The 22,858-nt window shown below is 37.1% G+C and overlaps 1 protein-coding gene across 2 annotated transcripts in view; it reads right to left on the bottom strand.

Annotated features, from left to right (window-relative positions):
• Window positions 1–22,858, bottom strand: part of LOC132144595 (rho GDP-dissociation inhibitor 2-like) — a 28,179-nt gene that overhangs the window by 2,643 nt on the left and 2,678 nt on the right. The window contains exons 1-4 of one of the 2 annotated variants that reach the window (XM_059555158.1): window positions 19,850–20,081; window positions 11,583–11,759; window positions 7,200–7,283; window positions 2,322–2,398 (exon numbers count right to left, since the gene is read on the bottom strand). In XM_059555158.1, the coding sequence (XP_059411141.1) occupies window positions 2,322–2,398; window positions 7,200–7,283; window positions 11,583–11,759; window positions 19,850–19,922 (411 nt within the window). In that variant the 5' untranslated portion in view covers window positions 19,923–20,081. Of the gene's footprint in view, window positions 1–2,321; window positions 2,399–7,199; window positions 7,284–11,582; window positions 11,760–19,849; window positions 20,082–22,858 lie in introns of those variants that run through there. The other variant, XM_059555164.1, reaches the window with a different exon arrangement.

Raw genomic sequence — 22,858 nt, 5'->3', positions numbered from 1 at the left:
TTGTGTGACTTACAGTGAGATAAAATTACTTTAGATGCCATTTTAATTAAATGATCTTGGGACAACTGTAACAAAACACTAAACATTTCAACATCACTTATATTTTCAAAGCCAAAAAACCCAGCCCCACACAAACTCATTTTCTGCTTTCATGTATCCTGATCTGTTTACAAATATTTCAAGTGTATTATTTTTAGGAAATTTTAGCCTGGGAAAGGATGCCTGTGTGTATTTCTGTATGCTGTTCATAGCGCTGGCCCGGTCCAGACAGGAAATAAACAATTTATCCACTTCTAGCCATAGATTTCATATCTTACAACATTTATGTGTTCTACGAGCATGCCAAAGCTTGGGATCAGTCTTTCAAGGGCACTGTTAAAACTGGCTTTTTTTTTAACAAGATTTCAGAATGACATAGATTTTAAAGGAGTGATCACCTACAATTTTCACTTTTCCACGAGAATCAATGTATGTTATGATTGTACGATTATACACTGGCCGGGAAGCCGATATTTAAAAGTGAAGCGTTTGTTTACCTCAGGGTTTGGAAAATAGCCCACGTGCACACGCACTCAAATACGAGATTTTGATTTCTTCCCCGTCTTGACGTCAAGACGGGGCAGGATATACCATATATGGACACCGCAGCAGGAAGCTCGCCCTTCCCCTCTCCCCCTCATATTCAGTCGAGAAAGACGCTGGAACTAGTGCACACGTGAGTTGCTCTGTGGTTGACTGCCAGAATCAACATGTAAATGTGTTTTCTCTACCAAGAACGGACCTAGCTATCAGAGACCAGTGGATTAAATTCATTTTTAATGACGAGGTTCCTTCAACCCTTCCACTGGTTTATCGTTACGTGTTTGTGCTAAACATTGTACGCCGAAATCCTTCACAAATTTGGGGCAATATCAGGCGAAGTTGGCATCAAAGCTTGGGAAAAGCGCCATTCCAACAAAATTGCCTGCAATTGAAACGGTAAGACTGTGTTTTTATTGCTCTACTGTGTGTAACAAACAGCATCTAACTGCTAATGCGGCTATTGTATGCTATTGCGTCTGTCACTAGACAAATAAACGAAAGACTGGAGGTGAAGTAATTATTTATGTTCCCTGTAAACGGACTGCAAAAACGGACTTTAGACTGCATTATAATGATTTCTTAATTCAGAATATTATCAAGATTGCGTAGGTTGATGTGTTCGGGGAATTTGCCAGTTAATAGTAACATTTAAAGCCCCTTAAGTGAACGAAATGACTCTAAAAAAGATTTGTTCATTTTGATGATCGAGTTTGAACAAGAGAGTCTGGCGTTGCCAGATTGGGTGTTTTTTTCCGCTACATATTAAGGCCGGTTTACGGTGGGTTTTAGGTGGGTTTTCGCCTGGAAGGCTTTATAGAAATCTGGCATCCTAATGAACGAAGTTAAACTGAGAGAGAGCGTGGCGTTCACAGACACCAGAATGAACGACTTCACAGTAACGTTCATCAGGCAGTAATGCGGTACGTTCAGTTCATGTTCGCCCAAAATATGAACGAGTTCATGAACTATCGTTCAATGAACGCGTTCAGGCACAACTTTGGCGGGAGTATTAGCTTCGAGGTATGGGGAATGGCTGCTAACGTACTTTGCAAAAAACAAATGACTGAGATCATCATGAATTTAGTTATTGTTTATTTGTTGCCTAACGCTTATATACGAGGCGCCGTCTAGTTTGTGTGTGTGTGCTGTGCTCGTCTTATATTTGTGTGTGTGTGCTGTGCTCGTGTCTCATATGAGTAACTTTATGTGCGTAGATAGTTCATATACATGTATGTGTGACCACTTAGTATATATGCAAGCGTGTTTCATATGTGTGCGTGAATGAAGTTTGATTTAAGCCCTAAACGGCGCCTCATACTTATACACTGGCCGGGAAGCCGGTCGCGTTCATTCACAACTTGCGCCATGATGTCAGTTTGTAATGATATGCTAAAGCGTTACCTGCGGTGTCAACCCCCCCTTCCTGCAACCAATCAACGCGCCCCTCATTTGCATTATTATAATGACCGTCCACGACAGCCAAAATATCGCATCAGATCTCGCGAGACAATAATGCCTACAGAAATAAGGGTCTGAGGAGCTCTGTGTTTATTTTTTTTCCACTTTTCTTTTTTAGAAGGGCCTGAAAGACTATAATACAGCAGTAGGTATCCAAGGTAATACGAGGGCATGACTCCTTTAAGTTAAAAATACACAACAGTATTTTTAGGCCACAGTATAAAAGAACGACCAACCATCTCTGCAGACTGTTTTATGACAGAAATCGGATTCATATTCACCTTGAAGTGGATTTTCACCCTGTAGTCCACTCCCTCCTTCATGGTGAAGTTCGTCTTCTTCAAAGCATCCAGGTCACCTATGTTAAAAAAAAAAAAAAAAAAAGTTTATTTACATCAGGCAGAGTGAAATTAACTGCAATTAAAGATTGTTGTAATCATATATTTTTAAAGAAATACAGCAGAGATCAATATCAGAATTGTAAATGTGAGCCTTTTATGTTGCAGGTCTCATCCTTCTGCTTGTGGTTCAGTGCAAAGAGCAACTGCTGCGTTCTCAATTTATCCCTTGAATCTGCCCTAAGTGCTTTGTAATGGATACTGAAAGAGACAGGGGAGGAAGGAGAAATCGGAGATTGATACAATGAACAACATCAATGATGATTTGTGGGCTATTCACATGATGCCAAATGCCAGACTGTGTTCATTACTGTCCTGTGCTCCACATCTCAACATTAACACTATTTTTAGACTCTAGAGGGAAAGGAACTGGATCTGGGTTTGGTTATTCTCCATCTTGAAGTCCACCCTTTGCATGTGCGACATGCGATGTTGCTATTCATATAACAGAAGCAGCATCCAGCCCTCTCAAAACCTTTTTTACATCACAAAGATTAAATCCCTTTTCTGTAATTGACTAAATCTAGCTCTGATAATGACTGTAATAACATAATCCTGATTGGACAAGAGGATTAGTTCGTATCTGCGACAGTGAGCACTGAATGGTGTCGTGTGTGATCTCCTTATGACAGGGTGATTAGCTCCACTAACATGTAAACTAGATCTGTCTGTCCATATCACACACACACTCACACACACACACACACACACACACATATAAACACTACTGTTCAAAAGTTTGGGGTCAACAGTTTTTGAAATAAGTCTCATCAATATATTTACTTGATCAAAAATACAATTAAAACACTAATATTGTGAAATATTCATGTAATAAATTTTTTTTTATTTGACTATATTTGAAAATGTAACTTATTATTCCTATATACACTAGTACTATTTCAAAATATATACTTTATATGTGTGTATTTATATGTTTACATAAATATACACAGCAAACACAATATATTATGCAAACAAAAACTTATTTTGGATTCGATTAATCACAATTATTCTTTTGACAGCACTATAATATATATATAACACACACACATACCTTTCTGTTAATTCACAGGTTTAAATTAGCTTTTGACTTTCATTGTGGCCAAGCTGTATCTCAAGTATTTCTGAACAATTTGCATAAACCTAAAGCTGTGCGAACAGGAGAATGTTCATGAGAGAGATGTGTGTTCATTCTCTCCCTGAGCTTAAAGATTCAGGGATGTTGGTTCTGAACACAGTTTGCTGGAGTTGTAGTTGGTATGCCGTCTGTATGACTCCCACACAGCAGCAGTGAGAGAGCATAGATGGACATGGAAAATAAGGAAGAGCCCGGCGGAGGCTCTAGCAGTCTGGAGGAGCTGCAATCTGGCACGAGGTGAGAATGTGAGCGCCCCGTTCCACCCTCACTCCCACTGCTGCAGCGCTCAACACAGACATCTCATCACCATCAGCATAACTCACTGAATCGTGCTTTACTAAAAGATCCATTTCCTGCATTGCCAAGAATGGACAAAACAGTTCTGAATTTCGAAATCAATCTTTCACATCCGTATAAATGTGAACTGACATCGGTGTGCCAAATAGCTCATTAATTTATATTTGGACAGGACAGCTCATAAGAAGTCCCAAAAACCAGGGCAGCCCAGATAAAAAGTCAACAGTGTTAAAGGAATACTTCTGCTAAAAAATTAACAGATTTGAATAAAATTTCACTTTACATCACTTATTCACCAGTAGAAACACTGCAGTGGGTGGGTGCCATCAGAATGAGAGTTCAAACATCTGATCAAAATATCAAAAATAATTCACAAGTAACGCACATGACTCCAGTTCATAAGTTAACATTTTCTGAATTGAAAAGCTGCATGGATGTAATAACTTCAAAACCATTGTTTCTGGGAAAAATAGAAAAACAGAAAAAAATCAGAACACCTAGGCTCCAAAAATACAAACATTTTTACATAATACTGTACATATATATTTTTTGTATTTTTGGAGCTGAGGTGTGCAGGCAATCTATTTTTATGATGAATTTGCACCCAAAAATGAAAATTATGTCACTAATTACTCTCCCTCGTGTCATTCCACTCCTGTAAGACATTCGCTCATCTTCTGAACACAAATTAAGATACTTTTAAGATTTTTGATGAAATCTGACAGCAACGGAACTTCCACCTTCAAGGCCCCAAAAGGTAATAAGAACATTGTTAAAAGATTCTTAAAATTATGGATGTCACATGGACTATCTTAATGATGTCTTTACTACCTTTCTGGGCCTTGAACACAGTAGTTGTGTTGCTATGTCAGCAGGGTCAGAAAGCTCTTGGATTTCATCAAAAATATCTTCATTGTAATATATCTAATAATATCTTAATTTGTGTTGCCAAAATGAACGAAGATCTTACATGTTTGGAACGACGTGAGGGTGAGTAGCTAATTCAAATTTTTAGGGTGAACGATTCCTTTAAGAGTGCATCCTCTGTTCTTTATTCACATTTCTCTCAGAAAGGATGCGACAAATACCACAAGATATTCAACAGCTTAGATGTGGACTCAGTATTCAGATTCAATTAAGAGCGCCGTGATAAGGTCTGGCTTCCTGCTGCTCTAATCTGAACGTCAGCAGAGCAGAACATCTGCAGTCATGCTGAGCGCTTTTCAAGCCTGGAGTGCAGTCAGGGTCTGCATCCACCACTAACTGTCACAGTCTTTCCCCTCCACCGCGTGTCAGCCCAGCCACATCCATCAAAATCTCAGTCTGGTTAGCATGTCCCATCCCAGTGGACGTCCCGTCGTGAGGTGCCACACATGCTCCTGGATCACAGGTCGCTGATGTGCTCCTGCTTACAGCTCAAACTAGGGAGCGCAATTTTATGATGTTTGTCTGCAGTTACTTGTACAGTAAAAACTGTTTTTCCTATATGTGAAGATTAAGGTGAATTTACAGCTTCAGCACAGAATTTCAGTGCAAAACCTATTAAAAAAATTACTACCATTCAATCTTTTGGAGTAATAGAAAAAGTATTTACAAAAATAGAAAAGTTTTACATGGTTAGCTAAATTGACCATCTATCCAGCCATCAGGACGCCAATGAAGAATTTAAGTGTGTTTTGTTCCCCTTGTGTCAGGGCAGAGGTAATTTAAGAGTAAAAGTTTCTAAACAGGAAGTGCACACACAAAAGCGCAACAATGTTCTCTATGTTAGAAGGGCAACGCCTTCCTGTGCCAGCTCAAACCGCAGAGTCACTTCTGGTTGTGTTTCTAAAAGAGGAAATGTGCTGGTGCACAGGTCCTTTATTCTGTGCATGATAGTTACAGATTGTAGGTCTGAAAAGGTCTTCTTCTTACTCTAAAGCTCTGACTTAAACAGCCCAGAAACCTCCCATTGCCTAGCAACCGGGTGCCCTTTTGCCATGCTCCCGTTGCTGAAGACAGAAACACACTGTTGAACCGAACGAGGGCAAAGGAGGGTGGCAGACACCTGCTCTGACCTGACAGGCCCCTCCAGTGTACGCTGATTTGTGTTGCAGATCTGCTTGCGTGATGTCGGCTGGCAGTGGAAGGAATGACATCATCCCTCTGAAGGCAGGGCAGCTGAAGCATCAGAATGCAGTGCAGAGCTGCTGAGCTGCAGAGCTGCAGAGCCGCTGTCAATAGTGTCAACTAAGCACATGCCCATCCAGCTCTCCACCAGAAGCCTTTGTGTGGACAATAGAGACCGCAGATTCAACCCACTTACCTCAAACCACAAGACTATTATCCTACCAATAATAGTCATGCAAATAATGCAATCTGGATGCTATGGATTTGAAATAGGGCAGGCAATGACAGTGTAAACTAAGACTGAACTATTACAAATCTTTTTAATTTGATTTGATTTGATTTCTTAGAAATATAGATTAAATAAAATAAAAAAAAAAACTACAATTAAAAATGCTGCCTTTACAACCAAATTAAATCATTTTAAGTACTAAAATTACTAAAACTAAACAAACAAAAATCAATTAACGCTATATTAATAAATACTAAATGGTATATTATGTAATACTAAAATAACACTGGTCAGTTACTTATATTTAATAATTAATAATATCGAAATCATTGTGTAAAATAATAATAAAAAATACTGTATTAAAATAAAACAAATAACAAAATCGCATAACAAATTTACTAAAACATTAACCAAAATTTAAATGAAAACTGCATATATGCATATAAAAATAAATGCTATTACAAAATATTCATTAATACTATATGGTATATAAGTAATGCAAAAATAACACTGGTCAATGTAGTATTACTTTAGTACAATGAATAATATTAAATATTTTATTATAATATTAAATATTAATAATATTAATACTGTGCGTAAAATAATAAAAATAATATATTATTAAAGTAAAAACAAATGACAAAAATCACATCAATTTACTAAATCATTAACTAAAATTACCATGAAAACTGAAAACACAAAAACAAAAGCCATTTCAAAATACTAATAAATACAAAATATATAAGTAGTACTAAAATAAAACTATTACTTAAGTACAATTAATTATATTAAAAAATACTGTGGTAAAATAATACAAAATAATCTATTAATTCAAAACAAATACAACAATCCCATTCAAGGGACTGTCACAGTTAGTATTTGTATATCTGATAAATCTGAATGATTAAGTCAATTCTATTTTTAAGTGATAGCCAGTCCTCATTGAATTATAAGGCACTTGCTGAATAATTGTTCTGGTGAGACTCACCGGTCAGGTCCATGGTGATGGGTCCAGGGGCCTGGTCACACATCAGGGTGAGTCGGGTCACCTGAACATTAGGAATGCTGGGATCTACAATGCAATGAATAAAACAGATGAGAAACTGAAACAAAAATATTCTGCTCTAAATTTGCTCCCTGCACTGTAGGATAAACCAACTTATTCATCAGAGTAGCCTTTTTCCTGTTGTGAATAAGTTTGAGATCAGCATGTTGATTTCATTTCAGCAGTGCTAACTGGATGTAATATTGTCAGCATGTAGTGAAGCTGCTCTTTCAGACCAAAGTGATGTTCTGGGTGAATAACAGTTGTATGTGGTTGCTAAAATGTTCTGAGCACAGTGCTATATAATACTAGGGTGTTTTAGACAAAAAAGTGCCTACTTTAAATCTCAAAGGTATTCTGACATTTTTAAGTCTGCATGATTTTCTTCCCCATTTTATTGTTTGTCCGGTAAAAACTGCAAGTCTGATCGCTTAGAAAAGTAATAGCGCACATCTTCCGCACAATTGGAGTTATCGTTCTTGTCAGTAGCACTGCAAGTCTGGCTGAGGAAAACCGCAGAATCTGTCCATTCTTGTGTATCCTGTCTATCCAACATTACTGGCCCAGTCAATCTTCCAAGCCGATTCATCCACACATTCATCACGTGTCTCAGACAAGAGGGAAGACTAAACTGAGTGAAAACGGCAAGGGGAAAACGAGGCCTCCATGTGCACCTGCAGTCCATGTGCACCAGTCACTGTGTAAATAAGACACATGAATCATCTCAGATATCAGTGCAAGTGAACATCATCAATTCAGGTTTGTGGAAAGACCGCTCTCTCCAGCCATACAATTCACCCTCATTTCCTTTGTTTCATCTGTCGTCTGTGAAAAGCTGTGTCCTAAAACCGAGTGAGCTGACTTAATTCCTACAGCCGACACGGACAGCATCCTAATGCTCTTGGGTAGATTCAAAACACTCTACACAGCACACAGGAAACATGACTCAAAATTGACAATTGAGATTGTTATTATGCTAATGGATTGCAGTCTAATAATTAATAAAAATGCATTTTAAAAAGACAAATATTGGGTAAAACTGATTTCAACAGAGATTGACAATACCATGTTGCTAAGTACTTTAAGCATAAATCTATACAGCAAAAATACTGGTTAAGTTAAATGAACCATTTTTAATAACACCGAACTATTTTTATTAATACTTTTAGGAACAGAAAAAAAATTCTGCAGTATTATATTTATTTTTCATTATATTATCTGCAATCTTTGATCAGATTTTTCACTGAACTTGCTATACATTCTGTATCTGCGTTTTCTGCAATGGTGCCCTTTGGGGAAAAACAAATAATCTTAAAAGGCAGCATAATTAAATTGCCTATTTCTGCAACAGCCTTTGAATCAGGATGCACCAACGCTTGTTTAAAATGCAGCTCACTAGGTTATGAAACAGAGCTACAGTGTCTTCCACAAACATAATCACCTTCGTTATGAGATAAGGAGGCATTTAAAGTCTTGTCACTCAGTGTTGCTAATGAACCGCCATGCTTGCCCTCCCTAGTTTCTTGTGTCCATAGAAGCGCTGCCCATTACAGAAATAGATCAGCCTGTCAGGGTTTAGGTGGACACAGAGCTGCTGCAGGTTAGTGACCCCAGCGTGCAGCCTCAGCACATTTAACAGTGATAGAGCGAGCTGCAGCTGCCCCACCCCTTAAAGGAACAGCGCACCTCAAAACGAAAATACACCCTCACGTCATTCCAAACCTGTATGCTGTTATGCACTGGAACATAAAAGGAGAATTTCTGAATCTGAATACAACAATAGTGCATTGTGACTATGTCTGTCAAGCTCCAAAAAGGGACAAAAGAACACCCAAAAAGCACCACAAAAGCGGTTCATATGCTATATTTCATGGCCTTGCGTGATGTTAAAAGTGACATTTAAATCTCTGGGAAACAATTTAAGTGAAGGTTTGATGTGTGAACTTCCGTACTTGGAAGAAGTTGTCCCGTGAAGCACGCGAGACAGGTGACTAGCTTAAATTAGGTGCCTTACTCTGCTGTTCCACTGATATATTGTTTCTGCACTGCCAAGAGGGAGCTAGCGGTGTTAAACTGCACATAACAAATTGTTGGACGGGTCTCATAGATGCAGTGTTATTGATGCAGGGTGGGCTGGTTTTAAAAGCGGGAACTACATTTAATCATCTGCTGATGGCTACAAGTGGCACAACCCGCCCCAGGCATGCTCACTCACTAAACTGTGCACCGGGACCGCACGCACCAAACATGACTGATCACCCTGGCACAGTCCCGCTAATATATCTCAGGAAATCTTATGGCAAATTAATGGACGTCAAGACAGACCTGCTTCATATTTCCAGTGTTTTCAGTCCCAGTGAGGGGGTTAGATCACCAAAAATGAAAAATCGGCTTTCATTTACTCAACCTCGTGACCCATATTTTTTCCTCCATGGAGCAAAAGGAGAATTTTTTTAATAATGTAACGTTCATTATTATTAGATTATTATTATTAATCAGAAATTTTGTCTTGGTAAATAGTACTGGAACTGAAAAGTACTGGAGTACTGGAAACATGTATGAACTAAAAATTAAATAATAAATAAAATGAAAGATTAATATAAAAAATATATATATATATAAAATAAATAATAAAAAAAAAAAAAATCACAAAAGCGAGATTAAACCAAAAATAATTTAAAAACTGATAATAAAATAAAATATAATTGCATTTGATTTATATATATATATATATATAAGACTAAAATAACACCAATCATAACATATAGGTTTGGAATAACATGGGGGTGAACATTTATGAATTTATGAAATCATGACAATTTTCATTCCATACACAATATAGCAAATGAGGATATATGAAAGGGTTTATATCATAGCTCTCAGAGGCAAAAGATGATGTACTTTTTGGTCTGACTGGTCATGATGATCTGTAAGCAGATCTTTCGGTCATTACACTGAAACACAAAACGCTATAAAATACCAGCACAAGCTGTCGTTTCCATTCCAGCAGACTGAAAGAAGGCTATTATTAACCTGGCCATAACCAACAAAACAAAGATGAATCATTTATGAATCAGAGGACTCACAAGGTAAATACCCTTGGCACGAAGTTGCATTCGGAAAAAAATAAAAAAGGAGAGAAAAGAAATTTCCGCATTTCCGATTCTCAACAGAAAATTAAATTGCATCTAAATCAAACGTTCTAAACCCCTGTGAGTCAAGAGGAAATTAATCTGCCTTTTATGCCTTCAGCAACACTGTATCAGCAAGTATTTCCAGTTCACACTTAAAGGATTTAAAGTGTATATTTGGATTTCCCCTGAGGTAAAAGAAATTAGGATTGCTGGGCTTTGATCATAATATCACAGAAACAATTCTTCATGAAGGGAAACAGAAAAAAAACTAAGCTACATCATTCAATAACTGAGCAAGAAATACAATAACTGATCTTATAATTAATGCACTGTACGGCGGGAGAGAATATCAAGTGCAAATTATTCAGCGTTATGCAGTGAATGGAATTATAATTCATGTTTCTCTAAACAACAAAGCAGTGACTGAGTGATAGCCACCTTCTCCTTCTTTCTCGGAGTTAAGAGGATATTGTTTGTGGGCTTTGAACTAAGACTGGAGTCCCCCGGGGGGACTGAATCAGTCTAGACAGCAGGAGGAGAAGGGAGAGCCGTCCCTGGAGAGCCGAGTTACAGCTTTAAACATGAAGACAATGCCATCTTCAGAAGATGAGATTCTTTGAAACATTCATTTTTTGTGTGCCTCTATAAATGTGGGTCAAATATCAGTAATTTTCTAATAATTTTGTTGTTCGGACTGTGATCCATTAAAAATATTAATCAAAAGTGCTTACCAAGGCTGCACTTATTTAAACATACAGTAAAAATTGCAGTAAAATATTATTGCAATTACATTTTTTTCTTTCATTGATATATATTTTCAAATGTCATTATTTTCTGTGATTGCAAAGCTGAAGTGTCACATGATCCGTCTGAATGTCGAATCCTTATATGCTCATTTGTTGCTCAGTTTTTCTTGCGGAAACCATCATACATTTTTTTGTGCATTCTTTGTTATATAAAAGTAAAAAAAAAATAAAAACATTCATATGAAATACAAAACTTTTTTAACATTACAAATGTCTTGCCTGCCACTTAGATCAATTTAATGCATCCTTATTGAAAAAAAGTATTTATTTAAAAAAAAAAAAAAAAAAAAAAAAAACGTAATATATATATATATGAAATGAATAGTGTGCACAGAGTAGGTTTGTTTCAAAAATATTTTCCTGGTTTTTAGTGAAGGTATACTAACCTGCCACCACAGGTCCAGAACCCAGGAGGGTTTGCTTGTACTTGTTCAGGCTTTCATCGTCCTTGTCCAGTTCCTGGATCTCCTGCAGGCTCTTCTGAGCCGGAGGCTGGTAGTTCAGATCTGGCTCATCTTCATCCTCAACCACTGGCACATCTTTATCTTTGTCAGCCATTATGCCTGAGAAAAAAACAGGGATGAAGGCATTAGAAATGAAAATAATCTTCATCTGTTGCACCGCAATATGTTTAAGAGAACATTCTGATGCTTCCTCACATTCAAATCCATCTTATCATGATTTCACAACATACCTGGATGAGACAACATTCTTATTAACCAATCAGATTCTAGACTGAGGGCTGTGGTTGTGACTTAAACATTTTTATAATTTCATCAACCATTTGCCTCTCAGTTTAGGTGTAGTTAATGGCTTCTGTTTCTGTTCTTGAATTTTGCCTTTTTAATATTATTTTAAAGCTTTTTGACCGTATTTCTGGAGTGGTTTGGAAAGGGACTTCAGCAGGCTAGTCACGATCCAAGTTAAAATGATCCTGGTAAAAGCATAAAATGGCCAGATATTGAACTATTAGTGTAAAAATCTAGTGTGAAATCTAGGACCTGTTAAACAACATGGTTTGCAATGTTCTATGGGATTCTTTCATGGTTCTACAGACTCGGATAAAAGACAGGCTGAATGTATTTTCCGTTATCTTTCTACCTCTCACACACTGTTTGGGCCTGAAACACAAACCAACTCAGATCCGCTAACACGGTTAGAGACAACAGATTTGCACATTTATCCTCTTTTAATATTCAGAGTCATTTGTTGTAATCCTCGCGTAACAGAGCAATACACTGCTAATTTCATTTCTTTTCAGCTCATTTGAGAGATGGTTCCTAGCTAAATGCCCACAGTCTGATAATATATGTAGCAAAGAGACCAACTGAATCTTCTGTCCCTGTTTAATTATAATGAGCCAGTCTCATTTTAGCAGATCACTTTAAAGAATGCATTGCTTTTATTAACTCAGCCACATGTCAGACATTGAAAAACGCGTTTTTATCGTCACAACCAACACACTGCATTTCAGCGTAACAGCTAATAATTACCGGAGACCTGGCAAGCAGACAGCTGAGGTATTACTCCTCAGAGAAAAAGAGGAAAATAAAGACCTAGAAAACTGCTCTCCATGCAGAAGGCCAAGAACAGGGACAACAATCTGTCATATGAATTCAGAGATATGAATTGTAATGTCTGAATGACTCCCCTAGAGTGTTTTTACAGAAATATACTGCACAAATAGGGTACAAAATGGGGCCTCAGACTCTTAAAGGGTTAGTTCACCCAGATAGCAAAATGTGTCTGTTGTGTGAGAGAGTTCAAAACAAAGCAGTCTGGATATCCGGTTCGCGAACGAATCATTCAGTTCACCAAATCAAACTGAATCATTTTAAATGGTTTGCATCTCTAATACGCATTAATCCACAAATGACTTAAGCTCGGTGTTCATATTCAGTTCTCTCTTCACAGCAGTTCAGTCAGTGTACTGTTTGAGTGCATGCATTACTCCGGGATATTGGTTTGTTTGAACTCAGAGGGAGTGTCAGCCACATTAAAAAAGTTAACAGCTTAAGTCATTTGTGGATTAATGCGTATTGGAGATGCGAACCGTTTAAAACGATTCAGTTCGATTTGGTGAACTGAATGATTCGTTCACGAACCGGATATCCAAACTGCTTTGATTTGAACTCTCTCACACAACAGACACGGAAGAGAAGACAATGCTGAATAAAGTCGTAGTTTTTGCTATTTTTGGACCAAAATGTATTTTCGATGCTTCATAAAATTCTAACTTGACCATCTGATGTCACATGGACTACTTTGATGATGTTTTTCTTACCTTTCTGGGCATAGACAGTATACCACACACACAGTTTCAATGGAGGGACTGAGAGCTCTCTGAAAAATATCTTAAAAATAAAATATCTTAAACTGTGTCCCGAAGATAAACGGAGGTCTTACGGGTTTGGAACAACATGAGGGTAAGTTATTAATGACATAATTTTGCTATCTGGGTGAACTAACCCTTTAACCTTCACAAATTATTAATTGCCAACCTCAGGAGGTCAAACTCAATATTATATGAGCGGTTTTATTTTCTACATAATCTCTTAGTTGTGCAGTTTTTGCAACCCCGTTAGAAACTAAGTCTGAGATGCGTAAATACAGTTTTAATTCTGGATTTGGACAAGGCGAGGCAAAAACCACCAATTTAAAACTAGCTAGTTTTCACCCTATAGATTAATTTTACTTTGGATAATAGTTTAGCAAGAATATCTTATAGTTCTCACAACAGAAAATATGGGATTTGTGGCTTTAAAAACAGTCACTGGACCCCCAGTGTTTACTAAATTCATGGGAAGTGACAACATCTAAAACATGACATCATTGTTTTCATTAGCCAGGGTGAGAACATGCAAATCTCCTGGGAGGATGGATGTTCCTGAACACAACTGAGGATGAACAAAGAAAAAAAGACAGAAACACCCCCACCCAGGTTTATATGTTTTATATGTATAGTGTGTCGACTGTGTCTAGGTCAGATCTGCCTCAGCAGCCATGGAAACATGCATATGTCCTCTTTCCCAGTGACTATCAACAGTGATGATGAACCTTCCTTGCATTATGAAAGGAGAACAAAAACCCTAAGTGCTGTATTGTGAAGACAAATGCAATAATGGAAGGACTAAGCTATAAAATCTGATCTGATGGAATCAATAGGGTGTTTCTGAGGGTCACGCTCTAATACGCCATTAGTTTTATAAGAGCGATTTTCACTGATACCATCTCATAAAAATATACCACCATCTCCTTCTGCATTGTATAGCAGTAGCTCAAGGACCATGACACTCACATGCTGCTGCTGCTGCAGCTGTACATAAAAATGGAAAGCCAATTTCCTCCAACAAAAAGGTAGGAAAATGTGGGAATGGATTCTGTATCTCTACATAAATTGAACCTGTGGAAAAATCCCACTCTATCCAGGAAGACAATTTGAGGAAGGACAAGTAGGTCAGAGTATGGTTTATGAGGAAGATGCACAATATCCAGGTGCAAAATGCTGTTTAGACATACGGTATACCGGAGCTGCAGAAGACAATGTTAGCCAATTAACCTGCTAATTAGTGAGAAATAAACAATCTAAATGTGTACAGATGTACGTGGTAATGAAGTGTGAGAGGGGAAATTTGGCTATGCATGAACATGTATTAATCAACAGTCGACTCTTGTGCAAAATGGAAACGCCTGAACTGACTGCAGCGGTGCAACATTTTACTCAAGTGTGGCCAGGTTTTGCACACTGGAGTCCTTTGGACCAATATCCTATGCATAATAGGGCTATTAAGTTAATTATCCCTGTGCAATCATAGGTTAAATATTGCTAAAAAATGCACACCAATTAAATATCTCTAACACACCGAACACACAAATCAAATCCCCCCGAGTTGAGATTCACTACAGGGAGGCCTGGTCACACTGAATAAATGACTGGACTAATTGGGCAATTTAAAGCATATCCACGAGCCAATGCCAAGATTCTCACTGTAAATTACAAGCAAAATGAACTATGTGGTAGAGGGATTGCATTAAAGATGATTATAGATACATTTTCATGGCATTTCAGGGCATGTTTTCAGCATAATAATGTAGCATCTCAAAACTGCAATGTGATACATATTAATATTGCACATTAAAGCAGTAAACATCACTGTTCTCCTCTCAATGTGCACAAGTTAAAAGCTAATCATTTGCAATTGTTCATAATGTAAAAAAAAATATATAATAGGATTGACAATATTATTTTTGAGACAAATTAATGAGACAAATATATAGAAAATTTATTTGCATTATGTAAAAATAGAATTTTCTGTTATGTATACTACTTATTTCAAATATTGACAAGTACTGTAGTACATTATAAAACATACACTTACCTTACCCGATATTTTATTTTCAACTTTTTGGTTATTTTCTTCATTTTTATTGAAAATAAATGCCTTTCCGATTGTGATATGAGACGTGTAAAGGGAGAACAATGAGTTCAGCAAAAGGTCTTGGGTCGATCGCGTCAAAACGCTTACTATACTAAGATATTATTTGGCCATCTTTTGTAATGTTGTCTAGCCCAACCACGATGGTGCATGGAATTAGCATACTGTAAATACAATAGCCTCTGCCAACTAGGTATTTATTTTGTTATCCTAACCATGCACGATCATATTTTTAGCATCAAGGATTTTTCCCCTCTTGTCCACGATCAGATCAGACCAACAGCCATTTTTATATCGCAACCCACCAATTGCTCTGAAAAACACTAGCGGCTCCCATTCTCACAGTGGCCACTAGTGAGAGGTCATTTTTATTAGCAAAGAGAAGAATGACAGTAATTTCCCTTGCTCAGCTGTGTTAAATAGCAATGATAATACTTTAAAGAATCTGACAAGCTTTTTTTAATTAGCTTTCCCCACCCTCCAGAGATATAGTTTCTGTGTGAAATATGTGATGTGCAGCTTCTCGAGCTTCACAGGCAACATGCTTTGATCAGTAGAAGCAGTTAAAGGCCTGGCTACATTGTGATGGATAGCATGCTGGTTTTTGTCTGATGGCGTGCTGCAGGTTTCAGTGCACAGCTAATGAGGTGGAGTGTGAACAAGCAAACAGCCCTGACAAACTGCAGTCTCTCAGACTCAACACACAACAGCTGTACACCCAAATATTCAGTGGACTTTCAGCAGATGAATGGAAAGCCCACTAGGGCTTCAGAAAGACCACACAAACCTTACTCTTTTTAGAGTAACATGAATGTAAGACCCTTGCAAAGGGCAATAAACCCCTCAGGGTTTAAACATGTCAAATAAGGACCACAAAAGCATTGACTCTGTTGTTCACTCACTTGTGTGTAAAAGTACAGCGTGTTATAGTAAATATCTGAATTTATGGTCAGAGTTTGCGCTAAGATGCTCAGCGGCTGATGTAACTAAATTCTCCCTGTACATTAACACTTTCAGCTGCTCTGCAACCCTCACAATCCTCTTTTCAACTACTTTGAAGCCGTGCAGCTTCTCTGCTAATCAAACTGAGTGACAACATGCAGCCTCTCTGCTAACTGAGAGCAAAGTTGAGACTGATGCATATCTGTAAACCCTGATCTTGTAAGTCAGAAACAAACACAAACCACAGCAGGCCAGAAATCTGCACAATTCTTCTCAGACAAAACCCTGCAAGCCATTTGACACTGTCACAAAAGGTTTCGGTTGTAATGCAATGAAACAACGCTGCAGGGATACACTTATTCACAAGATGATGCCAAAGAAAAATGAGAGGAAATGAAAAAAGTAAAACCGGCACAAACAATATCTACAGACTGTCTTTGTTTATTGTTTCACTGATTTTAAGTATAAAATAAATAAATAAATAAATATATATATATATATATATATAATATATATATATATATATATATAATACATTAAAAGGACTAGCAATCTGACAACATAAGCAAAAAGTATTCAAAAAATCTGCTATTTCTATATATATATATATATATATATATATATATATATATATATATATATATATATATATATATATTCTGATAAACTTTAAACATTTAGCAATTGAAATGCAATTTTTTCAAATAAGCTTCAGGTTTGCTGCTCCTGTTTGTAGGCGCTGCACATTTTGGATTATATTTGAATTTGATTATATATCAATATGACTATACATTTAAAAATATTAATATTATTTTATATCATCACTCAACAAAATATTAAACAAAATAAGAAGCATTACAATTGTAATAATACAAATTGAGGATTGAATAAATAATATAATTTCTTTGCTTTTAATTTTTAAACTACAGAGCATTTATTTCAGCTGAAAACCACAGAAAGACCATAAAGATTTGTTATTTTTATTTTTTTGACAACAGATTTATGAACTATTCTCAACACATAATTTCGATAATTACAAATACTCGAAAAAAAAAAACTGGTACCAAAAATATTAAAAAGAGTAGTAGTACATGTAGAAGTTGGGGACTAAGTGACATGTAAATTCTCTCAGGGTTGTTAGTCTGATAGCAGCTGTAATGTGAGAAACCAGCTGAACACCTGACAGCATGAAGGGAAGGGAAATGATGCATGTGATCTTCCTCATTCATATGGCCTGTCTCTACAGGGTGCACAAACACGTCAGCTTCATGGAATCTCTGTTTCTCCTACATGCAATCTAATTGATCTACTCTTTTAAACATGTGTCAGGTCTCTTGACATGCAGCCATCCATCGCAGCAGCAGCTGAGGCTCATTGAGTTGTGATGCTGCTCTTGAACGTGTCAGCACCTGTAGTCCAGCAGAGACCGAGCTGAGAAACCCATGCACCGGTCAGTCCCTTGGAGCCTGGTTTTCTAAACACCATTGACTCGACTGGGATCACCCCACTGCACACTACTCTGCCACACAAATCCAGTTCGGTTTTAAAATCCGATCTTGAAGACTGAATTATCTGCACTGTATATATACACAGTGTATACGGAGTTGTCAATATCCAAAGTATCATTATAAATTTGCCATTGACTGGCAAAATTTCAAAAGCAAAATCCAGTAATTACAAAAGAAATCCACACTATCAGGAGATTTGTATGAGGGCGAAAAAAGTTCACCACACAGATTTCTTTCAAGTTGGTTGGGCTTACCATGCTGACCAACAGAAATCTTCTTGGTTTGAAAGTGCCTTCTGTGTGAGCAGTGCACAATGCATCTTTACACTATTGACAATAGATAATGGAGCATTTATGCATGTTAATTTTGCTTAAGACATTCCAAAATATCAAAGTCTGATCAGACTGGATTTGATATGAAATCAGGTTTGTAAACTTTGGATTTCATGTTTTGTTTTGGTACTCAAACTACAAAAAGCGAACAGATTTGAGTAAGATACAAGAGATCTAGGTTTTGTCAACAGTCTTGTGACAATTCATAACTATTTTACATTTTGATAAACTGGAACTCAAATGAATTATCATCATCATCTAATTTGTACAATTTTATACAACCTCCCCACTAAGGTTAGGTTTAGGTGTAGATTCATGCTTCATTTTATTAATTTTTTTTTACTAAAAATCACACATTTTCATAAGAATTACAAATTCATATGAAATTCAAACTTTATAAAACATTTTTTCTTCTTGTGAATCGGGTTGCGATTAGTTGGTTAGCATGAATCAATTAACCCCTGTTGGAAGATGTTTTAACTACACCATTCGGTTGCAAAAAAGTTGTCCAAAATATCGAATTATAGTATTGTATAAAACAAAAACAGGGGAAAATTCGTTTTTTTTTATGGGTGCTTTAAAGAGTTAAACTGATTTCATATTTATATATTTCCCTGTCCATACAACAGTTAGTCAGGTAATTTGCTCAAAAGACCAGCAAAACTGAACAACAAGAAGTCCTGCGTCATCCAAGCAACTGCCATTGAGATTAATGGGAATGCTTAGAGAGAACCCACACTCTATAGGAATCTCAGATAGCAAAAGCACACATATGCACATTTACTCTGCACTTTACACATAAATACAGTGTAAATAAAAATTTGTCACACATCATTACTTCCTACATATCAAAGTGAAATGGAGACACTAAGAGAGTGGAAGACACTGCTAAAGAGGTAAATTGGGATTGAGAAACACTGGACTGGTGTCAGTAAGAAGAAGCTCTGCGGAGTGAAGCCCTGAATCAACAACATCTGTGCCATGTAATTACAAGCAACATGATGATCCCACACACAAAGCAATGTTGTGAGTGCAACAACAGATTGATCAATACATATTGATCGATCCACCTTTGCTTGTTTTAACTGCATCACATGCCAACAATAAAAATGTCTACAACCACAGGGGAAGTCATCACATGAAATGATCACATATATGACTTTCTACTTGATTTTGAATCTCTATCTCAATTGTAAATAGGCTTTATGATACATTGCAACTAATAAATACCATACATAATAGGCTTCCAACTACTTTAGCTAAAGGTTTAGAAATGGTCTATTAAACTGGCAGATCACCGGACGTCTTGTGGAGTTTAAAGAGCATTCCAAATGCACACCTTCAAGTTGATTTTAATATGTTTAGTAATTTTTTGCATATAATTTCACTTTTCAAAATGTTTCTCTCATAATAGATGACGTAAATGCATCCTCACCTCTGTAGCAAACTGTTAACCACAGCAGTTCAAGGAACTGTCCACCAAATTCACAAACATCCAAGCCCAACATTGTGAGTAAGCTCTTTTCAACAAGCTTTCCCAAAAACAATTACTCCCAAAAAATTACAGAAAGCACACCTCCTGTGGTACAGACAAAAATGTGTCAAACACATTCAAAAAAGAATTCACAGCAGCATCCCTCCTACCACCACAAAAAAAAACCAAGATACAGAATCACTGGGTGTGGGTTGGCTAGATAGAGAGCGAGAGAGCGAGAGAGAGCGAGAGAGAGAGAGGGAGGAGAGAGATAGTAGGGAGACAGAACGTGAGAGATGGAGAAAGAAAGTAAGGGAGTGAACAAATGCACAAGCGATCTGAGTGTAATCCGTGCTGGAAGAAGAGCCGTGGCTGAAGTGTTGGCAGTAATGTGGGAACAGTATTCCGGTCTACAGACGCTATTGATTCCACCGGCATGAGAAGCAAACCCTCCTCCTCAGTTCAGCACGCCTCCCAACCCCATCACTCATTAGACAGGAGACTGCGATGATCTCATCCTCTTCCTCACACACATGCACAGAAACACACACACACGGTTCCTTTGCCCCTCTGTTCCCTTTATTCCCTCTTCTGTTTCTCTGTCTTCAAATTCCAGCTCTCTGGAGACACTTATTATTCCTACCATCCCCCTTTTTATATCAACTATCATATTGTTTACCCTTTTATCTCTGCTTCTCTCTCTAGCTCTTTCCTTCTGGGGCAGCATGCTGGGCGGACTGTCTTTTTCTCCTCTAGTCGAAGAGGACTTTCTATCAGTTTGCAGTTCTCCAGCACATCTCTCTCAGGGGTCATCAAGCCGTCAGAGGAACCTGTCGGAGGTTACACTGGGCGTGCCGCTGCATTTCTTGCGGCCTTGATGCTCTGCCATTGGTAGCGTCTTGCTGAGTGGTGCTGCATTGCCAAACCCTTTTTTGAGATACTTGTGAGGAGAGAGTTTCTCTGCATGTCTGGTGCAAAGATAGGGAGCAAAAAGCAGATGATCTGATGTGTCAACTTTGTAAAGACACAACAGATTGCATCGGAGATGGCATGTATAATGAAGCAATGAGCCATGAAGGCAGTGTGTTATGGTGATTTTTCTAAGCGAAAAGCTTGTTTTTAGGGATGACGCTATTTGAAACACCCTTAACTATTGTAAAATCACTGTAGATAACAGTTAGGTGTGGGTTTATTATTGAACTCAGAACACTGCAATTTGATAAATGACAACAAGGTTAAAAAAAAAGTTTGATTTAAGGCCCATTTACATCATGGACGATACCTATAAATGTAAATAATTATAAAGTTAATAATCGTTCTAATTCTCTGAGAATAAGGAAGTCTACACCACTACTACAATGATAATGAAACGCAGTTGGAATCAATTTAAAACATTATTTTATTTTTTTTATCTGATGAACAATAAAAACTTTGACAACCAATCAGAATCCACACAAATGACCCTTCGCAAAGACCCACCCCTTTTAGTTACGGTTTTGTTCGAAAAGCCATGCTGCTTTCACAAAACACATCATATTCCCACACAGTGAAAATGCATCGCGGAGCAAAGGGGAAACTAACAATGTGCCAACAGACAAGACAGAGGGGATATGAAACAAAGTCTCAGCTTTCAAATGTTGTCATTTTTTAGTAAATTCAAACAATAAATACCATTTTGTGGCTCTTTAATGAGTTGTTACAGATCACTTTAACACCTCCGTTCAAACGGCAGGAGAACCGATCATCTCTTATTTTTACTAGTTTTAGCAAGAAATAAACATGAACGTCAACACACATTATTTTTCTACTCTCCTCTCTGATTTGTTTGTCAGACAAAATGGCGGATTCTGAATTGTTATTGGTCTGATTGGCTGCCAATCAAGCTCCCTGTGAAGGGTCAATTAAATAAATCAAGCATTTAATGCTGCAGACAACAAAACTGAAGCATGCACTTATAATAAACGGAACATTACAAAATAGTGCTGGGTGATATACCGGTTCAAACAGTAAACAGGTTTGAATTATGCACACAGAATGACTTTTTTAAAAAGGCATACCGGTACAAGTGGCGTAGTGAATTGAGAGGAGAACCCTGTTAACTGCAGACACTTCTGACTAATGGTTAGAGAACTATTAATAACACACAACTAATTCTTTAACTGGGCAAAGAAACTAACTGTAAATGGCCGCAAAGACAAAAAAAATACTGTACCAGGCAGAGTAAACTCATTTCACCATGTGTGAAATATTGAAAGAAATACTAAATTGGGGTGGGGGTTTATATGAATGTATCTCTGAGGCAAACTGACTTTCTTCAGAAAAGTTTAGACGGCATTTTCACAGTGCTGCTTCGTTTACAGCAGTATCCAAGGAAATGTTTTATTGCTGCTGTTCCATAAGCGCCACCTGCTGTCTGAGAGTTAATTTGCATTTTCTTTCAGCCCGTCTGCTATTTCTGTTGATGCAGAAATGTTTTATTTAGCATAATTTCTCAAAGCTAAGGTCAGACCATTCTGTTTTTGCTTTAAATTTGGAAATTATACAATCTAATTTACATTAAAAACTAATCATAATATAATGAACCATATTAGTTTGGCTTGTGACTAAACTGCAGTGGTTCTGCAACTTTTTCATGCAGTCTGATTCGTATAAAGGCAGAGTCAGGGTCAAACCATAATAAACCGTAAAACCAGATAAAACAAAAAAACAAAACATTTGTGATAATTTTTGGTTAACCCACCCAGCACTATTACAATACATTGATGTTGATGCTAATACATTTATTGAACAGTTATCAATCTTTGTGTGAAAGAGCCTTTAAATTTAAATTTTATTTTATTTGTCACAGACAACTGCAGTGTGGTGCAATGATATTTAATGTAGGACTATTATTATGGCTCATCCACTCTTTATAAATTGTGGCTCATCCAGTCATTTTATGAATTACATGTACTTATAAAAATCTAAATC

The sequence above is a fragment of the Carassius carassius genome, chromosome 1 (genome assembly GCF_963082965.1).
Source record: "Carassius carassius chromosome 1, fCarCar2.1, whole genome shotgun sequence".
Classification (NCBI taxonomy): domain Eukaryota; kingdom Metazoa; phylum Chordata; class Actinopteri; order Cypriniformes; family Cyprinidae; genus Carassius; species Carassius carassius.
The sequence above is the reverse complement of the archived record's forward strand: the minus strand, read 5'-3'. Positions and strand labels throughout refer to the sequence as shown.